The sequence below is a fragment of the Oncorhynchus mykiss genome, chromosome 11, assembly GCF_057628025.1.
Source record: "Oncorhynchus mykiss isolate SJ-2025 chromosome 11, ASM5762802v1, whole genome shotgun sequence".
Taxonomy (NCBI): Eukaryota; Metazoa; Chordata; class Actinopteri; order Salmoniformes; family Salmonidae; genus Oncorhynchus; species Oncorhynchus mykiss.
This window is the reverse complement of record NC_143032.1, coordinates 37050205-37072895: the sequence shown is the minus strand read 5'-3', so window position 1 is coordinate 37072895 and position 22691 is coordinate 37050205. Positions and strand designations below refer to the sequence as shown.

General features: G+C 42.2%; 1 protein-coding gene across 10 annotated transcripts in view; it reads left to right on the top strand.

Annotated features, from left to right (window-relative positions):
* Nucleotides 1-22691, top strand: part of LOC110535644 (arf-GAP with SH3 domain, ANK repeat and PH domain-containing protein 1) — an 82058-nt gene that overhangs the window by 30115 nt on the left and 29252 nt on the right. For all 10 annotated transcript variants that reach the window (XR_016484461.1, XR_016484462.1, XM_090189971.1 and 7 more), the window contains 5 exons: nt 2854-2926; nt 5618-5763; nt 15300-15374; nt 16733-16782; nt 18930-19059. Coding sequence is in view for 8 of the 10 variants with exons in the window: in XM_090189971.1 (XP_090046097.1) it covers nt 2854-2926; nt 5618-5763; nt 15300-15374; nt 16733-16782; nt 18930-19059 (474 nt within the window). In the remaining 2 variants the exon portion in view is untranslated. The remainder of the gene's footprint in view (nt 1-2853; nt 2927-5617; nt 5764-15299; nt 15375-16732; nt 16783-18929; nt 19060-22691) is intronic.

The window sequence follows — 22691 nt, the reverse complement described above, 5'->3', positions numbered from 1 at the left end:
TTGTAATCTAACAGCACCTGTTTGGTACACATAATATGCATGCAGCGCTGGCTTCATACCTTATTTTTCTTCTTCTCCAGTATTTCCCCACAACTAGTTAAATGTATTCCACACATCTGACTTCCCCTTTACCTCCTGGGCAACCAGTAAACATTCCCCCGTTTCCAGTTTATTTGTTCGTCCTCGGCATCCATTTTGCTGTCACATGTGTTACGGTGTTCAGAGTTTGTTATAAACCAATTTATTCATGTGATTATGATATGCTATAGGTCAGGCCTTATTGTCACGTAAAGAGAGCAAAGGGAATTAGAGAAAATTAGAGAATGTTTTTCCTATACAAATTTCGGTAACAACTTTTCAATCAGAAATGGCTGTAATTATGTTGCAGTTTCAGCAACACGGACAGCACGATACACTGCTGATGTTCTGTGGTGGTCACTGCTGCAGGGAGGAGAGAGAGACAACAGATGCTAGTCAGACAGTCAATCGCTGTCTTTTTTTTAACACAGCGCAGCAAATCTGAGCCAGGTCCGGGTCCAAATCAATTGCAGTCGGAATAGTTATTTGTGTCTTAATTATTTCATCAAAAAGTTTGCTTAAAGCATCAGACAAGTGCAGTGCCTATAGTTGATTTGATTAAAACACATAGCATGTATCTACAGTGCCTTGCGAAAGTATTCGGCCCCCTTGAACTTTGTGACCTTTTGCCACATTTTTTGGCTTCAAACATAAAGATATAAAACTGTATTTTTTTGTGAAGAATCAACAACAAGTGGGACACAATCATGAAGTGGAACGACATTTATTGGATATTTCAAACTTTTTTAACAAATCAAAAACTGAAAAATTGGGCGTGCAAAATTATTCAGCCCCCTTAAGTTAATACTTTGTAGCGCCACCTTTTGCTGCGATTACAGCTGTAAGTCGCTTGGGGTATGTCTCTATCAGTTTTGCACATCGAGAGACTGACATTTTTGCCCATTCCTCCTTGCAAAACAGCTCGAGCTCAGTGAGGTTGGATGGAGAGCATTTGTGAACAGCAGTTTTCAGTTCTTTCCACAGATTCTCGATTGGATTCAGGTCTGGAATTTGACTAGGCCATTCTAACACCTGGATATGTTTATTTTTGAATCATTCCATTGTAGATTTTGCTTTATGTTTTGGATCATTGTCTTGTTGGAAGACAAATCTCCGTCCCAGTCTCAGGTCTTTTGCAGACTCCATCAGGTTTTCTTCCAGAATGGTCCTGTATTTGGCTCCATCCATCTTCCCATCAATTTTAACCATCTTCCCTGTCCCTGCTGAAGAAAAGCAGGCCCAAACCATGATGCTGCCACCACCATGTTTGACAGTGGGGATGGTGTGTTGCTTTTACGCCAAACATAACGTTTTGCATTGTTGCCAAAAAGTTCAATTTTGGTTTCATCTGACCAGAGCACCTTCTTCCACGTTTGGTGTGTCTCCCAGGTTGCTTGTGGCAAACTTTAAACAACACTTTTTATGGATATCTTTAAGAAATGGCTTTCTTGCCATCTTGCCACTCTTCCATAAAGGCCAGATTTGTTCAATATACAACTGATTGTTGTCCTATGGACAGAGTCTCCCACCTCAGCTGTAGATCTCCGCAGTTCATCCAGAGTGATCATGGGCCTCTTGGCTGCATCTCTGATCAGTCTTCTCCTTGTATGAGCTGAAGGTTTAGAGGGACGGCCAGGTCTTGGTAGATTTGCAGTGGTCTGATACTCCTTCCATTTCAATATTATCGCTTGCACAGTGCTCCTTGGGATGTTTAAAGCTTGGGAAATCTTTTTGTATCCAAATCCGGCTTTAAACTTCTTCACAACAGTATCTCGGACCAGCCTGGTGTGTTCCTTGTTCTTCATGATGCTCTCTGCGCTTTTAACGGACCTCTGAGACTCTCACAGTGCAGGTGCATTTATACGGAGACTTGATTACACACAGGTGGATTGTATTTATCATCATTAGTCATTTAGGTCAACATTGGATCATTCAGAGATCCTCACTGAACTTCTGGAGAGAGTTTGCTGCACTGAAAGTAAAGGGGCTGAATAATTTTGCATGCCCAATTTTTCAGTTTTTGATTTGTTGAAAAAGTTTGAAATATCCAATAAATGTCGTTCCACTTCATGATTGTGTCCCACTTGTTGTTGATTCTTCCCAAAAAAATACAGTTTTATATCTTTATGTTTGAAGCCTGAAATGTGGCAAAAGTTTGCAAAGTTCAAGGGGGGCGAATACTTTCGCAAGGCACTGTATATATGGAAATATACACGTTAAAAATACGACCAATCAATTGGTCGAAAGAGTAGACGACTCTTTGTCTACCAATATTTGTCTTAGTTGGGGACAGCCCTAGTGTGTTTTCAATCCTATCTCAGCTTTGTGAGATGTATATATTTTTAAAACACCAACGGAATAGCAGAACTAGTAGAATAGCAAGAAGGGCCATGGTCTTGCTCTTTGCGAAACAGAGAAGCATGGAGAAGAGAGGCATTATAAGACACAGCTGCTCTACCTCGGGCACTACTGTCCTAATGATGCTACTGTATGGAACCCTTATATAACAAACAGTTTGGAATTTTATTTGGAATGTTGATAAGCCATATTTCAGGTCATGTGGTGCTTTTTGAGCATTTGATAAATTGTTATGCCAGTTTCTATGCCAGCACTGTAAAAATCTCATAGTGTTCAGGGTTAGCTTCATTCTCTGAAATGACTATAATTTATTGTATAACAATTGTGTTTTGGTTACAAAGTTCAGTCTGTGATGCTATTGTAAATCCTTAACAATCCTCTCTCTCCCTTTCTCTCTCTCTCGTTCTGTGTTTACAGGCTTTGGATCAGGACAGGACTGCGCTGCAGAAGGTGAAGAAATCAGTCAAGGCCATCTACAGCTCAGGCCAAGGTGAGAGAACGCTCTCTTGTCAGTTTTCTAGGCTCATTAACAAGAGGGTTGCGCTTGTGGAAGACATTGAAAAGGGATGATCTCTATATAGACTTTTCTGGGTGAGTAATTATGCCCTCTTATGAAACAAAATATTTCAGCGTTTCAACCTTTTCTCCACATAGTCAGTTTTAGGTTGTTAGTGCCTTGAAGAGGGGGTTTCTAGACCCTTTCTGACCTGGCCCCGCTCAGGTATCCTGTCTGATTTTGGATACAGTTCAATCCCATGTACAATTCCATATACAGCCCTGCAAATAGTCTGAGTAGCCATCTGACTAGATGTTCAGGAGTCTTAGACTTGGCACTCCGGTACCGCATGCCCTGCGGTAGCAGGGAGAGCAGTCTATGACTCGGGTGGCTGGAGTCTTTGGCAATTTTTAGGGCCTTCCTCTGGCACCGCCTGGTATAGAGGTCCTGGATGGCAGGAAGCTTGGCCCCAGTGATGTACTGAGCCGTTTGCACTACCCTCTGTAGTGCCTTGCTGTCGGAGACCGAGCAGTTGCCATACCAGTCAGTTATACAACCCCATGCGCTCGATGGTGCAGCTGTAGAAACTTTTGAGGATCTGAGGACCCATGCCAAATCTTTTCAGTCTCCTGAGGGAGATTAGGTTTTGTCGTGCCCTCTTCACGACTGTCTTGGTGTGCTTGGACCATGTTAGTTTGTTGGTGATGTGGACACCAAGGAACTTAAAGCTCTCAACCTGCTCCACTGTAGCCCAGTCGATGAGAATGGGGGCGTGCTCGGTCCTCTTTTTCCTGTAGTCCACAATCATCTCCTTTGTTTTGATCACATTGAGGGAGAGGTTGTTGTCCTGGCACCACATGGCCAGGTCTCTGACCTCCTCCTTATAGGCTGTCTCATCGTTGTCGGTGATCAGGCCTACCACTGTTGGGTCATTAGCAAATTGAATGATGATTTTGGAGTTGTGCCTGGCCGTGCAGTCATGAGTGAACAGGGAGTACAGGAGAGGACTGAGCACGTACCCATGAGGGGCCCCTGTGTTGAGGATCAGCGTGGCGGATGTGTTTTTACCTACCCTTACCACCTGGGGGCGGTCTGTCAGAAAGTCCAGGATCCATTTGCAAAGGGAGGTGTTTAGTCCCAGGGTCCTTATCTTATTGATGAGCTTTGAGGGCACTATGGTGTTGAACGCTGAGCTGTAGTCAATGAACAGCACTCTCACATAGGTGTTCCTTTTGTCCAGGTGTGAAAGGGAGTGTGGAGTGCCATAGAGATTGCATCATCTGTGGATCTGTTGGGGCGGTATGCAAATTGGAGTGGGTCTAGGGTTTCTGGGAGGATGGTGTTGATGTGAGGCATGCCCAGCCTTTCAAAGCAATTCATGGCTACAGACGTGAGTGCCATGGGTTGGTAGTCGTTTAGGCAGGTTAACATAGTGTTATTGGGCACAAGGACTATGGTGGTCTGCTTAGAACATGTTGGTAATACAGAGTCGGACAGGGAGAGGTTCAGAATGTCAATGAAGTCACTTGCTAGTTGGTCAGTGCATGCTTGGAGTACTCGTAGCAAGCATAGAAGTAGTTTAGCTCGTCTGGTAGACTCGTGTCACTGGGCAGCTCTCGGCTGTGTAGTACGTCAGAGCCGGTATAGTACAATTCGATCTTAATCTTGTATGGATGCTTTGCCTGTTTGATGGTTCGTCGGAGGGCATATGGGGATTTCTTATAAGCTTCAGGGTTAGAGTCCTGCTCCTTGAAAGCGGCAGCTCTAGCCTTTAACTCAGTGCGGATGCTGCCTGTAATCCATGGCTTCTGGTTGGGGTATGTTCGTACGGTCACTGTCGGGACGACGCCATCAATGCACTTATTGATGAAGCCAATGACTGATGTGGTGTACTCCTCAATGCCATGGGAGGAATCCCGGAACATATTCCAGCCAGTGCAAGCAAAACAGTCCTGTAGTTTAGCATCTGCTTCCTCTGACCACTTTTTTATTGATCTTGTCACTGGTGCTTCCTGCTTTCATTTTTGCTTGTAAGCAGGAATCAGGAGGATATAATTATGGTCAGATTTGCCAAATGGAGGGCAAGGGAGAGCTTTGTATGGTCTCTGTGTGTGGATTAAAGGTGGTCCAGAGTTCTTTTTCCTCTGGTTGCACATTAACATGCTGATAGAAACTTGTGACAGATCCTGGTGGGGCTGTACTCCTATAACAATGAATGGGAGACTACCCGCATTGCATCATGCACCAATCATTTTTCCTAATGAAATGGCAGTCTACCAATGCTCCTCTTCAACCCATTCACCCACACCCAGTTAGCAAGATCTACCCCTCTATACTGAGCTTTACAGAAATACCATCTGATTTAAGTTGTAAAAATGATTAGAAACCACACTAAGCTGTTGCATTTGTAACCAGATGATTCAATGGCAAATGTCACCCTTTCCATTCTTGGATCACAATCACCTGTCCCTGGCTGTGTCCTAAATTGCACCATATTCCCTATACACTACTTTGACCAGAGCCCTATGGACCCTTCTATATACTGCACTACTGAAGTTGTGCTTTAAATAGGGAATAGGGTGCAATTTGGGACTCAAAGCCTAGCAACACTACCCTTGTTATCATTATTTCAAATTCAAACAAATGTTAACCTTGGTTGTCTCCCTCTGTCTCTCTCTCTCCCAGACCATGTCCAGAATGAGGAGAACTATGCCCAGGCTCTAGATAAGTTTGGCAGCAATTTCATCAGCAGAGACAACCCTGACCTGGGAACAGCCTTCGTCAAGTTCTCCACCCTGACCAAGGAGCTGTCGACCCTGCTCAAGAACCTGGTGAGACACACAGGACTTTTTTCCAGTTCAGTTACTCATGGCTGGTAATGCTCAGAATGTCCACCATTTAATAGACAAAGAGGTGACAGAGCGAACACCTTCACATGAGGGTTTCCCATCTTGGGATGGACTTGACTTGGGTACAGATGTCATATCTTAATTGGATCACTCTGTTGTCTCAGATAATTCTCCTGCGCAGCAAGGAAGTGTATTCAAGGTTTAAAAAGGCTTCTGAAATTTGTAATTTCCACTTTAAAATGACAGATTTAAGGGCCTCCCGGGTGCACAGCAGTCTAGGGCACTGCATCGCAGCGCTAGCTGTGCCACCAGAGACTCTGGGTTCGAGCCCAGGCTCTGTCGCAGCCGGCCGCGACCGGGAGGTCCGTGGGGCGACGCAAAATTGGCCTAGCGTCGTCCGGGTTAGGGAGGGTTTGGCCGGTAGGGATATCCTTGTCACATCGCACACTAGTGACTCCTGTGGCGGGCCAGGTGCAGTGCATGCTAACCAGGTCGCCAGGTGCTTCCTCTGACACATTGGTGCGGCTGGTTGGGTTGGATAGGCGCTGTGTTAAGAAGCAGTGCGGCTTGGTTGGGTTGTGTTTCGGAGGACGCATGGCTTTCGACCTTCGTCTCTCCCGAGCCCGTACGGGAGTTGTAGCGAGGAGACAAGATAGTAACTACTAACAATTGGATACCACGAAAAAGGGGTAAATTCGAACAAAAAAATTAAGTCAGATTTATCTAAAAATGTGTCAACCACTACGAAAATGTACATGAATTTATAATCAACACAATAATTCACATTTCCTGTTTCTGCAGAATTATTTTCCTGCTGTGAGAAACTGGTCAAATTACAAATGAACACCTGTGTGTGTGTCTGTGCGTGTGTGTGTGCGTACACATGATAGTGCTCTACGTTATACTGAAACTTTTACTAGATCATGAGAGACAGGGAGAGGTTCAGAATCTGTGTTTACTTTCAGTACTTCTGTCAAATGTGTCGCACATCTGATATGGATTGAGAGGATCGAGTCTGTCTAGTATTTTGTCTGAATCTTTTCAAGATGGCAATAAGTAGTAAGCTAGCCAGGCTACACTGACACAAAGCACGCCACTTTTTAGAAGCAAGCGAGAGAGAGAATATGCAGACAGCATGGATTTTTCAAACCAAAACATCATACCTCCACACCTGCAGCTTGTTGACAAAACTGTCTCCAGAAGCAAACTTTGGAATACTTTGCTTACAGAGCAGATGATGAGGGCCAGCCCACTGAAACAACTATGCAAAAGGTGTTACAAAGCAGTGTGCAGTGCAAAGGAGATTTACTTCCATAAATAACATAAAAAATGATTTTACACATGACATTTGCATTGTAGCCTAACGTTATTCTTCTAGCAACTAAATTTGAATAATGTTTTTGTAACAATGGCATGAGCATACAGTATATTCAGCATGACATTCATGTGAGCATTATAATATGATTACAACCCGAAAGTAATGCAAAATGAACTCATAACTTAGCTATGACTGCAATATATTTAGACTACTTTGCATATATTTATTTAGACTACTTTTTAGACTACTAGCAGCAGCCCAGCCAGCCCTTGGGTCATCACTAGTTACTGCAGCCACAAAGTCATAATTTCTACAATGTATCTTCTTTTTTAAATGTATTTTTTATTTTTTTATTTCACCTTTATTTAAGGTAGGCTAGTTGAGAACAAGTTCTCATTTACAACTGCGACCTGGCCAAGATAAAGCATAGCAGTGTGAACAGACAACAACACAGAGTTACACATGGAGTAAACAATAAACAAGTCAATAACACAGTAGAAAAAAAAGAAAAAAAAAAAAAAGAGTATATACGTTGTGTGCAAAGGGCATGAGGAGGTAGGCGAATAATTACAATTTAGCAGATTAACACTGGAGTGATAAATGATCAGATGGTCATGCGCAGGTAGAGGTACTGGTGTGCAAAAGAGCAGAAAAGTAAATAAATAAAAACAGTGTGGGGATGAGGTAAATAAATTGGGTGGGCTATTACAATCTGATTTGAAACCTAAACCTAACCTCAAGCACACTGCTAAATTTATGCCTAACCTTAACCTTAAATAAAAAAAAAAAAGCAAATTTTTGGTTTCATTTTGAATTTGTGGCTGTGGTAACTGGTGACACCCCAGGGATAATCTTTGACCCAGCCCTGGGTGGAGCGTTGCACCCTGGGACTTGAAATGCACTCTGGGAATCGTAGTAGGCTGTGTAAAATATATTGTATTTCAATGAAATGAGCTTCAAAGGTTTTTTTATGTCGTTTTGGAACAACATTATTAATTTAACACCTTAAATTATTTAGCTGTAATGAATAGTGAATCATAGGTCTAATGAATGTAATTTGACCCAATATTATGGCCATAGATGAGCAAATTAACCCTGATATGTATCAAATAACAAAACTACACATTTTAGATGAAACTATAAAATTACATCTAAACTAAGAGTCTCAGATATGGTTTCGCATAAGGCAAATTGTAGATATTCAAGATATGGTTTTATAAAGAATGAAAAATTGAATATAAAATAGAAGTTATTCTATTTGTTATTTCAGTTGTTCTACCATTTTTCAACATATTGTTCAAGATTTGGTATCTGTGTCGAAGTCAAAATTCTGGTATCGTGACAACAATAACGCACGAACGACCGAGCATGTACAGTTGAAGTCGGAAGTTTACATACACTTCAATTGGAGTCATTAAAACTTTTTTTTCAACCATTCCACAAATTTCTTATTCACAAACTATAGTTTTGGCAAGTTGGTTACGACATCTACTTCGTGCAATAACACAAGTAATTTTTCCAACAATTGTTTACAGACAGATTATTTCACTTATAATTCACTGTATCACAATTCCAGTGGGTCAGAAGTTTACATACACTAAGTTGACTGTGCCTTAGAAAACAGCTTTAAAAATTCCAGAAAATGATGTCATGGCTTTAAAAGCTTCTGATAGGCTAATTGACATCATTTGAGTCAATTGGAGGTGTACCTGTGGAAGTATTTCAAGGCCTACCTTCAAACTCACTGCCTCTTTGCTTGACATCAAAAGAAATCAGTCAAGACATCAGATTTTTTTTTAACTCTCCACAATTCTGGTTCATCCTTGGGAGCAATTTCCAAACGCCTGAATGTACCATGTTCATCTGTTCATCAAACAAGAGTACGCAAGTATAAACACCATGGGACCACGCAACCGTCATACCGCTCAGGAAGGAAACGGGTTCTGTCTCATAGAGGTGAACGTACTTTGGTGCAAGAAGTGCAAATCAATCCCAGAACAACAGCAAAGGACCTTCTGAAGATGCTGGAGGAAACAGGTACAAAAGTACTACATGCACAGTAAAACGAGTCCCACATCGACATAACCTGAAAGGCCGCTCAGCAAGGAAGAACCCGCTGCTCCAAAACTGCCATGAAAAAGCCAGACTACGTTTTGCAACTGCACATGGGGACAAAGATCGTACCTTTTGGAGAAATGCCCTCTGGTCTGATGAAACTTAAATAGAACTGTTTGGCCATAATGACCATCGTTATGTTTGGAGGAAAAAAGGGGATGCTTGCAAGCTGAAGAACACCATCCCACCGTGAAGGACGGGGTGGCAGCATCATGTTGTGGGGGTGCTTTGCTGCAGGAGGGACTGGTGCACTTCACAAAATAGATGGCATCATGAGGCAGGAACATTATGTAGATATATTGAAGCAACATCTCAAGACATCAGTCAGGAAGTTAAAGCTTGGGACAATGGCCCCAAGCATACTTCCAAAGTTGTGGCAAAATGGCTTAAGGACAACAAAGTCAAGGTATTGGATTGGCCATCACAAAGCCCTGACCTCAATCCTATAGAACATTTGTGGGCAGAACTGAAAAAGCCTGTGCGAGCAAGGAGGCCTACAAACCTGACTCAGTTTCACCAGCTCTGTCAGGAGGAATGGGCCAAAATCAACTTATTGTGAGAAGCTTGTGGAAGGCTACCTGAAACATTTGACCCAAGTTAAACAATTTAAAGGCAATGCTACCAAATACTAATTGAGTGTATGTAATCTTCTGACCCACTGTGGTGAAAGAAATAAAAGCTGAAATATATCATTCTCTCTACTATTATTCTGACATTTCACATTCTTAAAATAAAGTGCTGATCCTAACTGACAGCAGACAGTTAATTTTTACTTGGATTAAATGTCAGGAAGTGTGAAAAACTGAGTTTAAATGTATTTGGCTAAGGTGTATGTAAACTTCTGACTTCTACTGTATGTCTTCATTAGAGGCGGCTGCAATAGTTCCCCTGAATATTCCAAGCTATTATCAAGTAATTTCTGTTGTTGTTGCAAAAGACCACCCTGACAAAACCGTCATCACAATCACCTCAATATAGGTTACTGCTATAGATTTCCCCTGATATTTATTTAGAAAAACGTGTCCTGTTGGAATCTTGTGTGTGTGAGTGATTGTTGTTGGAAGAAGAGCCTCTCCACCTGTGTGGCTGGCAGTGATATTAGTGTACGTGGATGTTAATGTGAGTGTGTTTCAGAGAGAGGCTGTGTGTGTGAGAGAGACTATGTGTGTGTGTGCGTGCATGTGTGTGTTTCATTGTGTGTGTGTGTGTGTGTGTGCGTGCATGCGTGTGTATCGTTGTGTGTGTGTGTGTGTGTGTATTCGTGTGTATCGTTGTGTGTGTGTGTGTGTATGTGTGTGTGTGTGTGTGTGTGTGTGTGTGTGTGTGTGTGTGTGTGTGTGTGTGTGTGTGTGTGTGTGGTGTGTATGGTGTGTATGTGTGTGTGTGTGTGTGAGAGCTCCCCTGGAACCCTCCTAAATCAGCCACCTGTTGGCTCTGCCTGGGGAGGTGGTATGTATACATGTTGCCTGTAACGGTTGTGAAATGACAAGCATCTCTTGACATTCCTTATATCGATGCTAAGTGGAGACATATTCCTCTGTATCCCTTCCTCTCTCTCTGTCTCTCACGTTATTACACAGACACACTTCTGTGCATGAGATATTTCTAAGACGTACATTTGCATTTATACATTCTTGTGTATCAAGCATTTAGTGTCTGTGTGTGGTCTGTGTCGGTCTCACATACGTAGTTAGATACTGAATTCTTGCATCGCTCACTTTTTATTTATTTATTTTTTATTTCACCTTTATTTACTTAGAAGGCTACCCACATTCATAACCAAGCACAGATGCCCACTGATCTATATTCAGACATACAGTGCCTTCAGAAAGTATTCAGACCCCTTGACATTAACCACATTTTGTTACGTTACAGCATTTTTCTAAAATGGATTAAATAAAAAAAAAGGAAAATCATCAATCTACACACAATACCCCATAATGACAAAGTGATAACAGGTTTTTGACATTTTTGCAAATGTATTAAAAATTAAAAACTGAAATACCTTATTTACATAAGCATTCAGACCTTTTGCTATTAGACTCGACATTGAGCTCAGGTGATTCCGGTTTCCATTGATCATCCTTGAGATGTTTCTACAAATTGATTGGAGTCCACCTGTGGTAAATTCAATTGATTGGACATGATTTGGAAAGGCACACACATGTCTATATAAGGTCCCCCAGTTGACAGTGCATGTCAGAGCAAAAACCAAGCCATGAGGTCGAAGGAATTGTCCGTAGAGCTCCGAGACAGGATTGTGTCGAGGCACAGATCTGGGGAAGGGTATCAAAAAATGTCTGCAGCATTGAAGGTCCCCAAGAACACAGTGGCCTCCATCATTCTTAAATGGAAGAAGTTTGGAACCACCAGGAATCTTCCAAGAGCTGGCCGCCCGACCAAACTGAGAAGTCGGGGGAGAAGAGCCTCAGAGAGGTGAGATTTCCTCTGTGGAGATGGGAGAACCTTCCAGAAGGACAACCATCTCTGCAGAACTCTACCAATCAGGCCTTTATGGTAATGTGGCCAGATGGAAGCCTCTCCTCAGTAAAAGGCACATGACAGCCCGCTTGGAGTTTGCCAAAAGTCACCTAAAGATTCTCAGACCATGGGAAACAAGATTCTCTGGTCTGATGAAACCAAGATTGAACTCTTAGGTCTGAATGCGGAAGGGACTGGGAGACTAGTCAGGATCGATGGAAAGATGAATGGAGCAAAGTACAGAGAGATCCTTGATGAATACCTGCTTCAGAGCGTTCAGGACCTCAGACTGGGGCGAAAGTTCAACTTCCAACAGGAACAATGACCCTAAGCACACAGCCAAGACAATGCAGGAGTGGCTTCGGGACAGGTCCTTGAGTGGCCCTGCCAAAGCCCAGACTTGAACCTGGTCGAACATCTCTGGAGAAACCTGGAAATATCTGTGCAGCAATGCTCCCCATCCCCAACCTGACAGAGCTTGAGAGGATCTGCAGAATGTTTAAAAAAATGTTTTTTGCTTTGCCATTATGGGGTATTGTGTGTAGATTGATGAGGGGGAAAAAAGTCTTTAATCAATTTTGGAATAAGACCGCAACGTAACAAAATGTGGGAAAAGTAAAGGGGTCTGAATACTTTACGAATGCACTGTAGTTGTCATTTGAGTGTTTATTGAATATATCCTTTTGATAAGTGCTCCCCAAGGGCTGGTGTCAGTGTGTACTACTATTGGTAAAAGTATTGATGTTGATAACCCCCTCACATGAACCTGTCATAGATTAATACATCACCATTGGTTATTGACGTTGCTATTATTCTGGTGGACATTTTGCTCTCTCTCTCTCTCTCTCTCTCTCTCTCTCTCTCTCTCTCTCTCTCTGTCGCTCTCTCTTTCTCTCACTCTCTCTCTCTTTCCCTCTCTCTCTCTCTCTCTCTCTCTCTCTCTCTCTCTCTCTCTCTCTCTCTCTCTCTCTCTATGTATGGGGTAAACTCTTCATATGCTGACACTAGTTTGTGGTATTTACCATCCATAAATAAGGGGCCTCTCTCTGGAGAACAGAGTGAGAGGAAGGAGACCACCCTGTTGGTGAGTAGTGAGTAGTGGGGTTGAGCCCAGGTTTCAGGCCAGGCTAAGTAGTATCCATCCACTCCATAAAGTGACACCCCAAATGGCAATCAATTCCCTTTATAGTGCACTGCTTTTGACCAGGGCCCTTAGAACCCCCATAAAGCTCTGGTCAAATGTAGTGCACTATATAGGATACTGGGTGTCATTTGGGATGCAGAAGACAGACCATGGCCAGCTCTAATTGTAGAGCAGCAGCCAATAAGTAGGTGATTGATTTAGACATTGGGTCTTTGCAACGGAGGCACTTAAGCAACACATTAGTGGCCATTAAGTGTTGTTTGTTTCCCGGACCGGAAGGCACTGACCATCACAGTTCTAAATGGAATAAATGCTCAGGAATATTGACCTGCATTGATCAATGTGGTTACAGCGCTGTAAGCAAATGGTAGTCAAATTGTGTTTGCTGATTCCTAAATAGCTTAGCACACTTTTTAAGAGTCTAAAATGTTTTTGCTGGTTCCTAAATAGCCAAGATTGAGTTCACCCCTAGACCGAAGATAATACTGTCAAGGTTTGTTCGGGCCGTCACAAGTATTTGTTGATGTACTCCAGATGATAGCTGAAAGAGTAGATGCCTGACTCTTGCCCTGGTGACCGAGTTACTGAACAACTCTCTCTCTCTTTCTCTTTCTCTTTCTCTTTCTCATCCTAACCCTTTTCTCTCTCTCTCTCTCTCTCTCTCTCTCTCTCTCTCTCTCTTTCGCTCTCTCTCCCTCTCTCTCGCTCTCTCTCTCGCTCTTTCTCTCTCGCTCGCTCTCTCTCGCTCGCTCTCTCTCTCTTTCGCTCTCTCTCTCTCCCTCTCTCTCTCTCTCTCTCTCTTTCGCTCTCGCTCCCCCTCTCTTTCCCTCTCTCTCGCTCTCTCTTTCTCTTTCTCATCCTAACCGTTTTCTCTCTCTCTCTCTCTCTCTCTCTCTCTCTCTCTCTCTGTCTCTCTCTCCCTCTGTGTCTCTGTCTCTCTCTCTCTGTGTCTCTGTCTCTCTCTCTCTCTCTCTCAATTCAATTCAATTCAATTGACTTTATTGACATGGCAAGTTCATTATTACTAACATTGTCAAAGTATACATATCGAAAAATAAAAATAAAATACAAATATATATTTATATAGAATATATATGTATATTTATATAAATAAATGGAGGGACCAACAGCAATAATAGTATTGTGGACATGGGATTACCATTAACAACAACTACAACAACAATATTAATGAGAACAACAATTCATTAAAGCACTGGTAGTGGACCAGTGTCAACATGACTGAGAAGACACATGACATGGTATGAAAGACAAAACAAAACAAGATGGGAAATATTATCGACATTACTTTGCACTTTTCACTGGCTGTCCCGCAGGTTGTGGCAGGAGGACACATACTTTATTTGGCTGCCAAAACTGCACATTTTGGCTTTTCACCCAATAAATATTTTATTGTTTCAAATTCTTTGTATTGAATTATAATTTTGGGAAATAAATATTCTCTTAGGTCTGAGTATTTGTCACAGTGTAATAGGAAATGCAGCTTTGTCTGTACCTCTCCCCTGGAGCAGAGTGAGTACAGCCTGTCCTCTCTGGGCAGCCAGGTTTGTCTGTGACGACCGGTCTCTATAGTCAGACTGTGCTCACTGAGTCTGTACCTAGTCAATGTTTTCCTTAGTGTTCTATCAGTCACATTGGTCAGATAGTCTGCCACCATGTACTGTCTGTTAAGAGCCAAATAGCATTGAAGTTTACTTAGATTTTTTTGTGGTGTCTTTCCAATAGGTGATATATTTTTTATTTTTGTTTTGTGATGATTTGTTTGGGCCAGATTTTCTGAGTGCTGTCCTGAGGCTCTATGGGGTTGGTTTGGGCTGGTGAAATGAGCCTTAGAACCAGCTGGCTGAGGGGACTCTTCTCTTTTTTAATCTCTTGACATTGTAGAGCTGTGTGATGGAATGTTTTGGGGTCACTTGTTTTTAGATGGTTGTGAAATTTGATGGCTCTTTTTTCTATTCGAATGAGGAGAGGGTATTGGCCCAATTCTGCTCTACATGCGTTATTTTGAGTTTTTCTTTGCACTTGCAATAGAGTCTTGCAAAACTCTGCATGCAGTATTTCGATTGGATGCTTGTCCCATTTGGTAAATTCATTATTAGAGATTGGACCACATACTTCACTGCCATATAGAGCAATTGGTTCTATAACTGATTGAAAAATGTTGAGCCAGATTCTAATTGGAATTTCGATTTTGATATTCCTTTTAATGGCATAGAATGCTCTTCTTGCTTTGTCTTTCAGCTCATTCACAGCCATGTGAAAGCTACCTGTGCTGCTGATATTTAGTCCTAGATATGTGTCGTTTTTGGTGTGTTCTAATAGAACTGTGTCCAAATAGAATTTATATTTGTCATCCTTATTTCTCTCTCTCTCTCTCTCTCTCTCTCTCTCTCTCTCTCTCTCTCTCTCTCTCTCTCTCTCTCTCTCTCCCTCTCTCTCCAGCTCCAGAGCCTGAGCCATAATGTGATGTTCACCCTGGACTCGCTGTTGAAGGGGGACCTGAAAGGCGTGAAAGGGGTAAGATTTACAATAAAGACCCTCCTTTCCTTGCTCTCTCCCTCACTCCCGCTCTCTTTCTCTGCCTTACCGCCTAGGGGAGGACCTAGCACTGGAGGCCACTCAGTAGAGCCCACTTAGCAGCTCTGTCGATTCATGTGTATGTTAGTAGTGGCTGTTCCTGCATCATAGCTTGTTCTTCTTCATCTTCTTTTTAAATAGTGAGCCAACTTGTTTTCAGCACTTTTTTATTTCGATGACTGATCATGACTCTCTCTTGTCACAGACATACACTGAGTATACAGAACATTAAGAACACCTGCTCTTTCCATGACATAGACTGACCAGGTGAATCCAGGTGAAAGCTATGGTCCCTTACTGATGTCACTTGTTAAATCCACTTCAGTCAGTGTAGATGAAGGGGAGGAGACAGGTTAAAGATGGATTTCTAAGCCTCGAGGCAATTGAGACATGGATTGTTCAGAGGCTCAAACAAAAATATTTAAGTGTCTTTGAACTGGATATGTTAGTAGGTGCCAGGCGCACCGGTTTGTGTCAAGAACTGCAAAGCTGCTGAAGAACTGCAACGCTGCTGGGTTTTTCACACTCAACCGTTTTCCGTGGACATCCAGCCAATTTGACACAACTGTTGGAAGCATTGAAGTCAACATGGGCCAGCATCCCTGTGGAACACTTTCAACATCTTGAGTCCATGCCCGACAAATTGAGGCTGTTGTGAGGTCAACTCAATATTAAGAAGGAGCTCCTAATGTTTAGTACACTCAATGTATATGGTGAGATATATGTTTGGAACATGGAATCGCAGTAAAATCACAGTATTGAATCACATTATTGAATCTCAACACATATCGAATTGTGTTTATCGCAATACATACCGTATCGGCATCTAAGAATCATGATAATAACTCATCATGAGGTCCCTGGCAATTCCCAGCCCTAGTGTGGTGCGTGTGCCCGTGCTTGTGCGTGTGTGTTTTAGAGAGACAGAGTGGGTGTTTGTGAGAGTGTGCTTGCATTTGAGAGAGAGAAAGAGAGAGAGGTGGAGAAGGGGGAAGGGGGCGGGGGGGACTAGTGGGCCTGACTGTTTAAAAGATCACACTGTAAATCTTTGCGTAAACAGTGTCCCTGTGTTGTGCCTGAAGGCGAGCGCCACGAATAAAGGGGTCATGAACCCGTGAGGTTTGGAAACATGGCGTGGTAGTGGGTTTCCAAAACATAAATTGTGAGGATGAGGCCTTGGCTCCTTGGCTGCAGTGGCGGTGTCGGCCTGTGTTGGAGAGAGAGTTAGCACTGCATTGTGGGATTCCAGATTGACCTCATTACTGCTGTTTACTCATACTCTGTCCTATTTCTTTCAGGACATAAAGAAGCCCTTTGACAAAGCCTGGAAGGATTATGAAGCTAAGTTGTAAGTGTGTTAATAATAAATGTCTACATTAGGGATTAACATTGGTAAACGGGATCCCGGAGAGGGAATACTCTTCACATTTCCCCAAAAAATGTAATGACAAGACCCGGGAAATAAACAAAACAAATCCCCCAATGTCGCACTAATGCAATTCCACAACATACAAAACATGCAGGGAAGCAGATAAAAAAAATAAAATAGCACATAATCCAAAAAAGGTTGTCGCGTGGTAGCCTTTAGCCTAGCATATTTACTTCACACGAAGTCGCCATTCATTCAAAGCACACGCATAATTGACACCGACGGGCTGCACATGCGACCAGAATGCAGTTAATAAACCCTATTGGGAAACCCCTGCAGTAATAGCCTCTAAAATAACGTGTGCCTCTTTGAGCTGTCACTGTGAGTCTTTAGACGGTCACACATCCTGCCCTAGAGGCTGGGTTATTTTCCTATCAAGTATCAATCCCACTGAAACCCCAAATCCTGACTCCTGTTTTGCATGAACATTTGTAACTTTATTCCGTAATCCATAGGTTGCAATGCATTATCAAAGCATGTCTCTCGCCCATGCATGCCAAAATACCGCCTCTATAACATTTCCCCCGCTTCTCTGCGCTGTAGGCCTACTTGGTTCCCATGTGAGAGCATTGGTAGAGAATGTGTGATCATCAAATGGTATGAGAGTAGATAGGGGATATGTTTTTAAACAGAGTCTGTTCTTGTTAAGATACCGTTAAATTTTTCTCCTTTTTTTTTCTCCCTACTGTATTATTGACAGTGTTATTTGTTTATTCCATGTGTAACTCTGTGTTGTTGTATGTGTCGAATTGCTATGCTTTATCTTGGCCAGGTTGCAGTGGTAAATGAGAACTTGTTCTCAACTAGCCTACCTGGTTAAATAAAGTTTAGATATATATATATTTTTTTAAATAATACTATTTCCACTCTCTTCTGCCAGTTATTCATGAGCTGATCTGCTATCTGTATAATCATCAGCTATATAGATTTGGCCAAATATAGGAGATATTCTTTCATTCGTTGAAGGAGGTTATCTAGGAAGCTTAGCAACTTTGGTCGTTTAACTGCCGTGACAAAGTTTGTCTGATTCGACAACGCTATACTCGGGGTGCATCCTGAGCGCGTTCTGTGTCGAGATAGCCTACTGCCAAACTGCACTGAATTGAGGAACGTGAAAACACTCCGATTTTATGGACGCCCTGTTTCGCAAATTCACACCGTCATTGGCGATCAAGATAGTTACTCTATCATGACTAAATATCAGTTTTACTTGCTCTGAAATCTTTACATTGTGGCGCAGCCAATCCGACAAGGTGGTGCAGTACCCCTCTTATTTGGAGAGAACTCTGGAATAGTGACCATATCTTGGTTTTAAACTATTTAAATGGAGACTTCTGATTTTTGCTAAATTTCCCAGGATTCACAAGATAAATATGAATTGTTACTGGTATTGAAACTTGGTGGATTTTGTGGAAAATATTGATCCCGAGTGTAGATGTACATAGCTGTGTTGGGACACCTGGGGTTTGCACTATATATGGTTATGTCTGCATACAGTTGTTTACGGTGTCATGACAATGTCAGAACGGATGGACTGTATATCACACAGAGCAACATGATCATTTAACTGGAATGTTCCACCCTGTGAAAACTCTACTTCTTCCCGGAGAATTCCATCTGATTTAAAGAGTTGTCATGGACTTAAACACTGTCTGTTGGTCTGCCTGGTTTCTCTAACACTGTCTGTCTGTCTGTCTGTCTGTCTGTCTGTCTGTCTGTCTGTCTGTCTGTCTGTCTGTCTGTCTGTTGGTCTGTCTGCCTGCCTGGTTTCTCTAACACGGCCGGTCTGTCTGTCTGTCTGTTGGTCTGTCTGTTGGTCTGTCTGCCTGCCTGGTTTCTCTAACACGGCCGGTCTGTCTGTCTGTCTGTCTGTCTGTCTGTCTGTCTGTTGGTCTGTCTGCCTGCCTGGTTTCTCTGTCTGCCTGCCTGGTTTCTCTAACACGGTCTGTCTGTCCGTCTGTCTGTCTGTCTGTCTGTCTGTCTGTCTGTCTGTCTGTCTGTTGGTCTGTCTGCCTGCCTGGTTTCTCTAACACGGCCGGTCTGTCTGTCTGTCTGTTTAATTTCAGTACAAAGATCGAGAAGGAAAAGAGGGAGCATGCCAAGCAGCATGGGATGATTCGCACGGAGATAACAGGCGCGGAGATCGCTGAGGAGATGGAGAAGGAACGCCGTCTCTTCCAACTCCAGATGTGTGAGGTCAGTAGTGGACACTGGGCACAGACTAATGGGCACTGATTAGGCACAAACTGGGCACTGACTGAGATGTAGAGTATGTAGTTTTCTGTAAACCAATGCTTGTGAGTGAGCTGTATCCCTCTAGAGCAGTGGTATTCAGAGTTGGGGTTGCAACCCCACTAAAATTGCAGTGGGGCCACCAAATATATATATTGTACAGTGGGGCAAAAAAGTATTTAGTCAGCCACCAATTGTGCAAGTTCTCCCACTTAAAAAGATGATAGAGGCCTGTAATTTTCATCATCGGTACACATCAACTATGACAGACAAAATGAGGAGAAAAAAATCCAGAAAATCACATTGTAGGATTTTTTATGAATTTATTTGCAAATTATGGTGGAAAATAAGTATTTTGCCCCACTGTATATATATATATATATATATATATATATATATATATATATATATATATATATATATTATTATATATAAAATAAGTATTTTGCCCCACTGTATATATATATATATATATATATATTATTATATATATATATTATTATTAATTTGTATTTATTTTTTAAACACTATATATAGTTGAAGTCGGAATTTTACATACACCTTAGCCAAATACATTTAAACTCAGTTTTTCACACTTCCTGACATTTAATCCAAGTAAAAATGTCATGTCTTAAGTCAGTTAGGATCACCACTTTATTTTAAGAATGTGAAATGTCAGAATAATAGTAGAGAGTGATTTATTTCAGCTTTTATTTCTTTCATCATATTCCCAGTGGGTCAGACGTTTACATACACTCAATTAGTATTTGGTAGCATTGCCTTTAAATTGTTTAACTTGGGTCAAATGTTTTGGGTAGCCTTCCACAAGCTTCCCACAATAAGTTGGGTGAATTTTGGCCCATTCCTCCTGACAGAGCTGGTGTAACTGAGTAAGGTTTGTGGGCCTCCTTGCTTGCATACGCCTTTTCAGGTCTGCCCACAAATGTTCTATAGGATTGAGGTCAGGGCTTTGTGATGTCCACTCCAATACCTTGACTTTGTTGACTTTAAGCCATTTTCCCACTACTTTGGGAGTATGCTTGGGGTCATTGTCCATTTGGGAGACCCATTTGCAAGTTTTAACTTCCTGACTGATGTCTTGAGATGTTGCTTCAATATATCCACATAATTTTCCTTCTCATGTTGCCATCTATTTTGTGAAGTGCACCAGTCCCTTTTGAGGCAAAGCACCCCCAAAACATGATGCTGCCACCCCTGTGCTTCACGGTTGGGATGGTGTTCTTCGGCTTGCAAGCATCCCCCTTTTTCCTCAAAACATAACGATGGTCATTATGGCCAAACAGTTCTATTTTTGTTTCACCAGACCAGAGGGCATTTCTCCAAAAAGGTATGATCTTTGTTGTGTTGATATGGGACTCGATTTACTGTGGATATAGATACTTTTGTACCTGTTTCCTCCAGCATCTTCACAAGGTCCTTTGCTGTTGTTCTGGAATTGATTTGCACTTTTCGCACCAAAGTACGTTCATCTCTAGAAGACAGAACGCGTTTCCTTCCTGAGCACTATTACGGCTTCGTGGTCCCATGGTGTTTATACTTGCGTACTCTTGTTTGTGCAGATGAACATGATACCTTCAGGCGCTTGGAAATTGCTCCCAAGGATGAACCAGACTTCATCCTTGGGAGACTGATTTCTTTTGATTTTCCCATGATGTCAAGCAAAGAGGCACTGAGTTTGAAGGTAGGCCTTGAAATACATCCACAGGTACACCTCCAATAGGCTAATTGACATCATTTGAGTCAATCTGAAGCTGTCAATCTGAAGCTTCTAAAGCCATGACAACATTTTCAGAAATTTTCCAAGCAGTTTAAAGGCACAGTCACCTTAGTGTATGTAAATGTCTCACCCACTGGAATTGTGATACAGTGAGTTATAAGTGAAATTACCTGTCTGTAAACAATTGTTGTAAAAATTACTTGTGTCATGCACAAAGTAGATGTCCTAACCGACTTGCCAAAACCATAGTTTGTGAATAAGAATTTTGTGGAGTGGTTGAAAAATGAGTTTTAATGACTCCAACCTAAGTGTATGTAAACTTCTGACTTCAACTGTATATACTGTATATATATATTAAAAAAAGAGAAACAAAAATGAAGAGTTCAAATTATTTTATGGGACAATGTACAAATGTTTTTGAGAAAGATCATTTGTAGAAGAAAAGAAAATGGAGTAAATGCATTTATTTGATCTTTTAATTTTGACAAGAGCAAATTAAAATGTAATTTATTGGGTTATTTGTTGTGAAAATGTAAGCGTACCGATTTTAAGGTTGTGTCATTAGAAATTGAATACCACTACTCTAGAGTAAAATAGCAAATTGTAAGAGCGATGCGCTCAGCTGTGCCATCGAACTACCTCCCGGTGGGCGTAAACGCATACTCCACTCTCCCTCTTTATCTGCAGATTATTTGCTCACATTGCATAACGGTACTGATAATTGATATATTAATTAACTTAGTGCTTCACAATGGGATTCTAATTGGCGCCGTTACGGAGGCGCTCCACCCATGCACCTCTATTTCTGTGTGCAGCGAGAGGGGGTGGTTTGCCTCTCTTGGATTTTTAGGGTGATTTCTTACACGTGGGTTGTTGTTGATATTGCTTCCAGTGTTGTGCTAGAGAGGCCCAGTTTTTCCTAGGCAAGTTATAGGGTAAGGAAAACTCCTGACCCTATAAACTTGACTGATAGCAGTGCTAGTATTGTGTGAATTGGTATGGTTACCCCCCCCCCCCCCCCCTCTCCACATTACTCAGTCACCAGATTAGATGCTTTCAGGTTGAATTCCAAATGGCACTCTATTCCCTATATAGTGCACTACTTTGAACCATGGCCCGTAGGGTACTACATACGGAATAGGGTGCCATTTGGGACATAGACTCACTCTCCTATCCCACGCTGCTCTGCTGCTGCTGCTGCTAGTGTGGAGAGGGCCAAGCGATGCTCATCACAGCAGGCTGTATTACTGATCTGAGACCAGCCACTGATACAGTAGCATCCATCCATCGTCTCTCATTCCCACAAAGCCCCCAAACACATGCACCATCAGGCATTCACAACACACACTAAACCCACACCAGACCAATTTGGTTAATCTCTGAGCCGCACACTCTCAGGCATACAAAAGCAATGTGTGTGTGACTGTGTGTGTGTTTTGTTTCAGGGGAGTACGCAAATGTACACACACACACACACACACACACACACACACACACACACACACACACACACACACACACACACACACAGATGACTGCATTGTAAGCAATGGTGCAGAGAAGCTTTGGGAGCACAGGGACAGGGGGGGCTTAGAAGGGCATTCTGGTCTACATAGTGTCCCTTCACGACCTGTTCTAGGTTGTCACGCCATGGGATAAACGTAAGATTAAGATGATGTTGTATTCATTTGTTCGCCGGGCATGAATTTGTTGGTGGGAATTTGTTCTCTATCTTTAGACGGCCTCATTTAGGATGCTAGTCAGGGAAACACACTTTCTCCGGAGGCCCGAGTGGTTTTCTAAAAACCAAATGGAAAAACACAATTCTAGTTATCCATTTCGAACACAGTTTACTGTA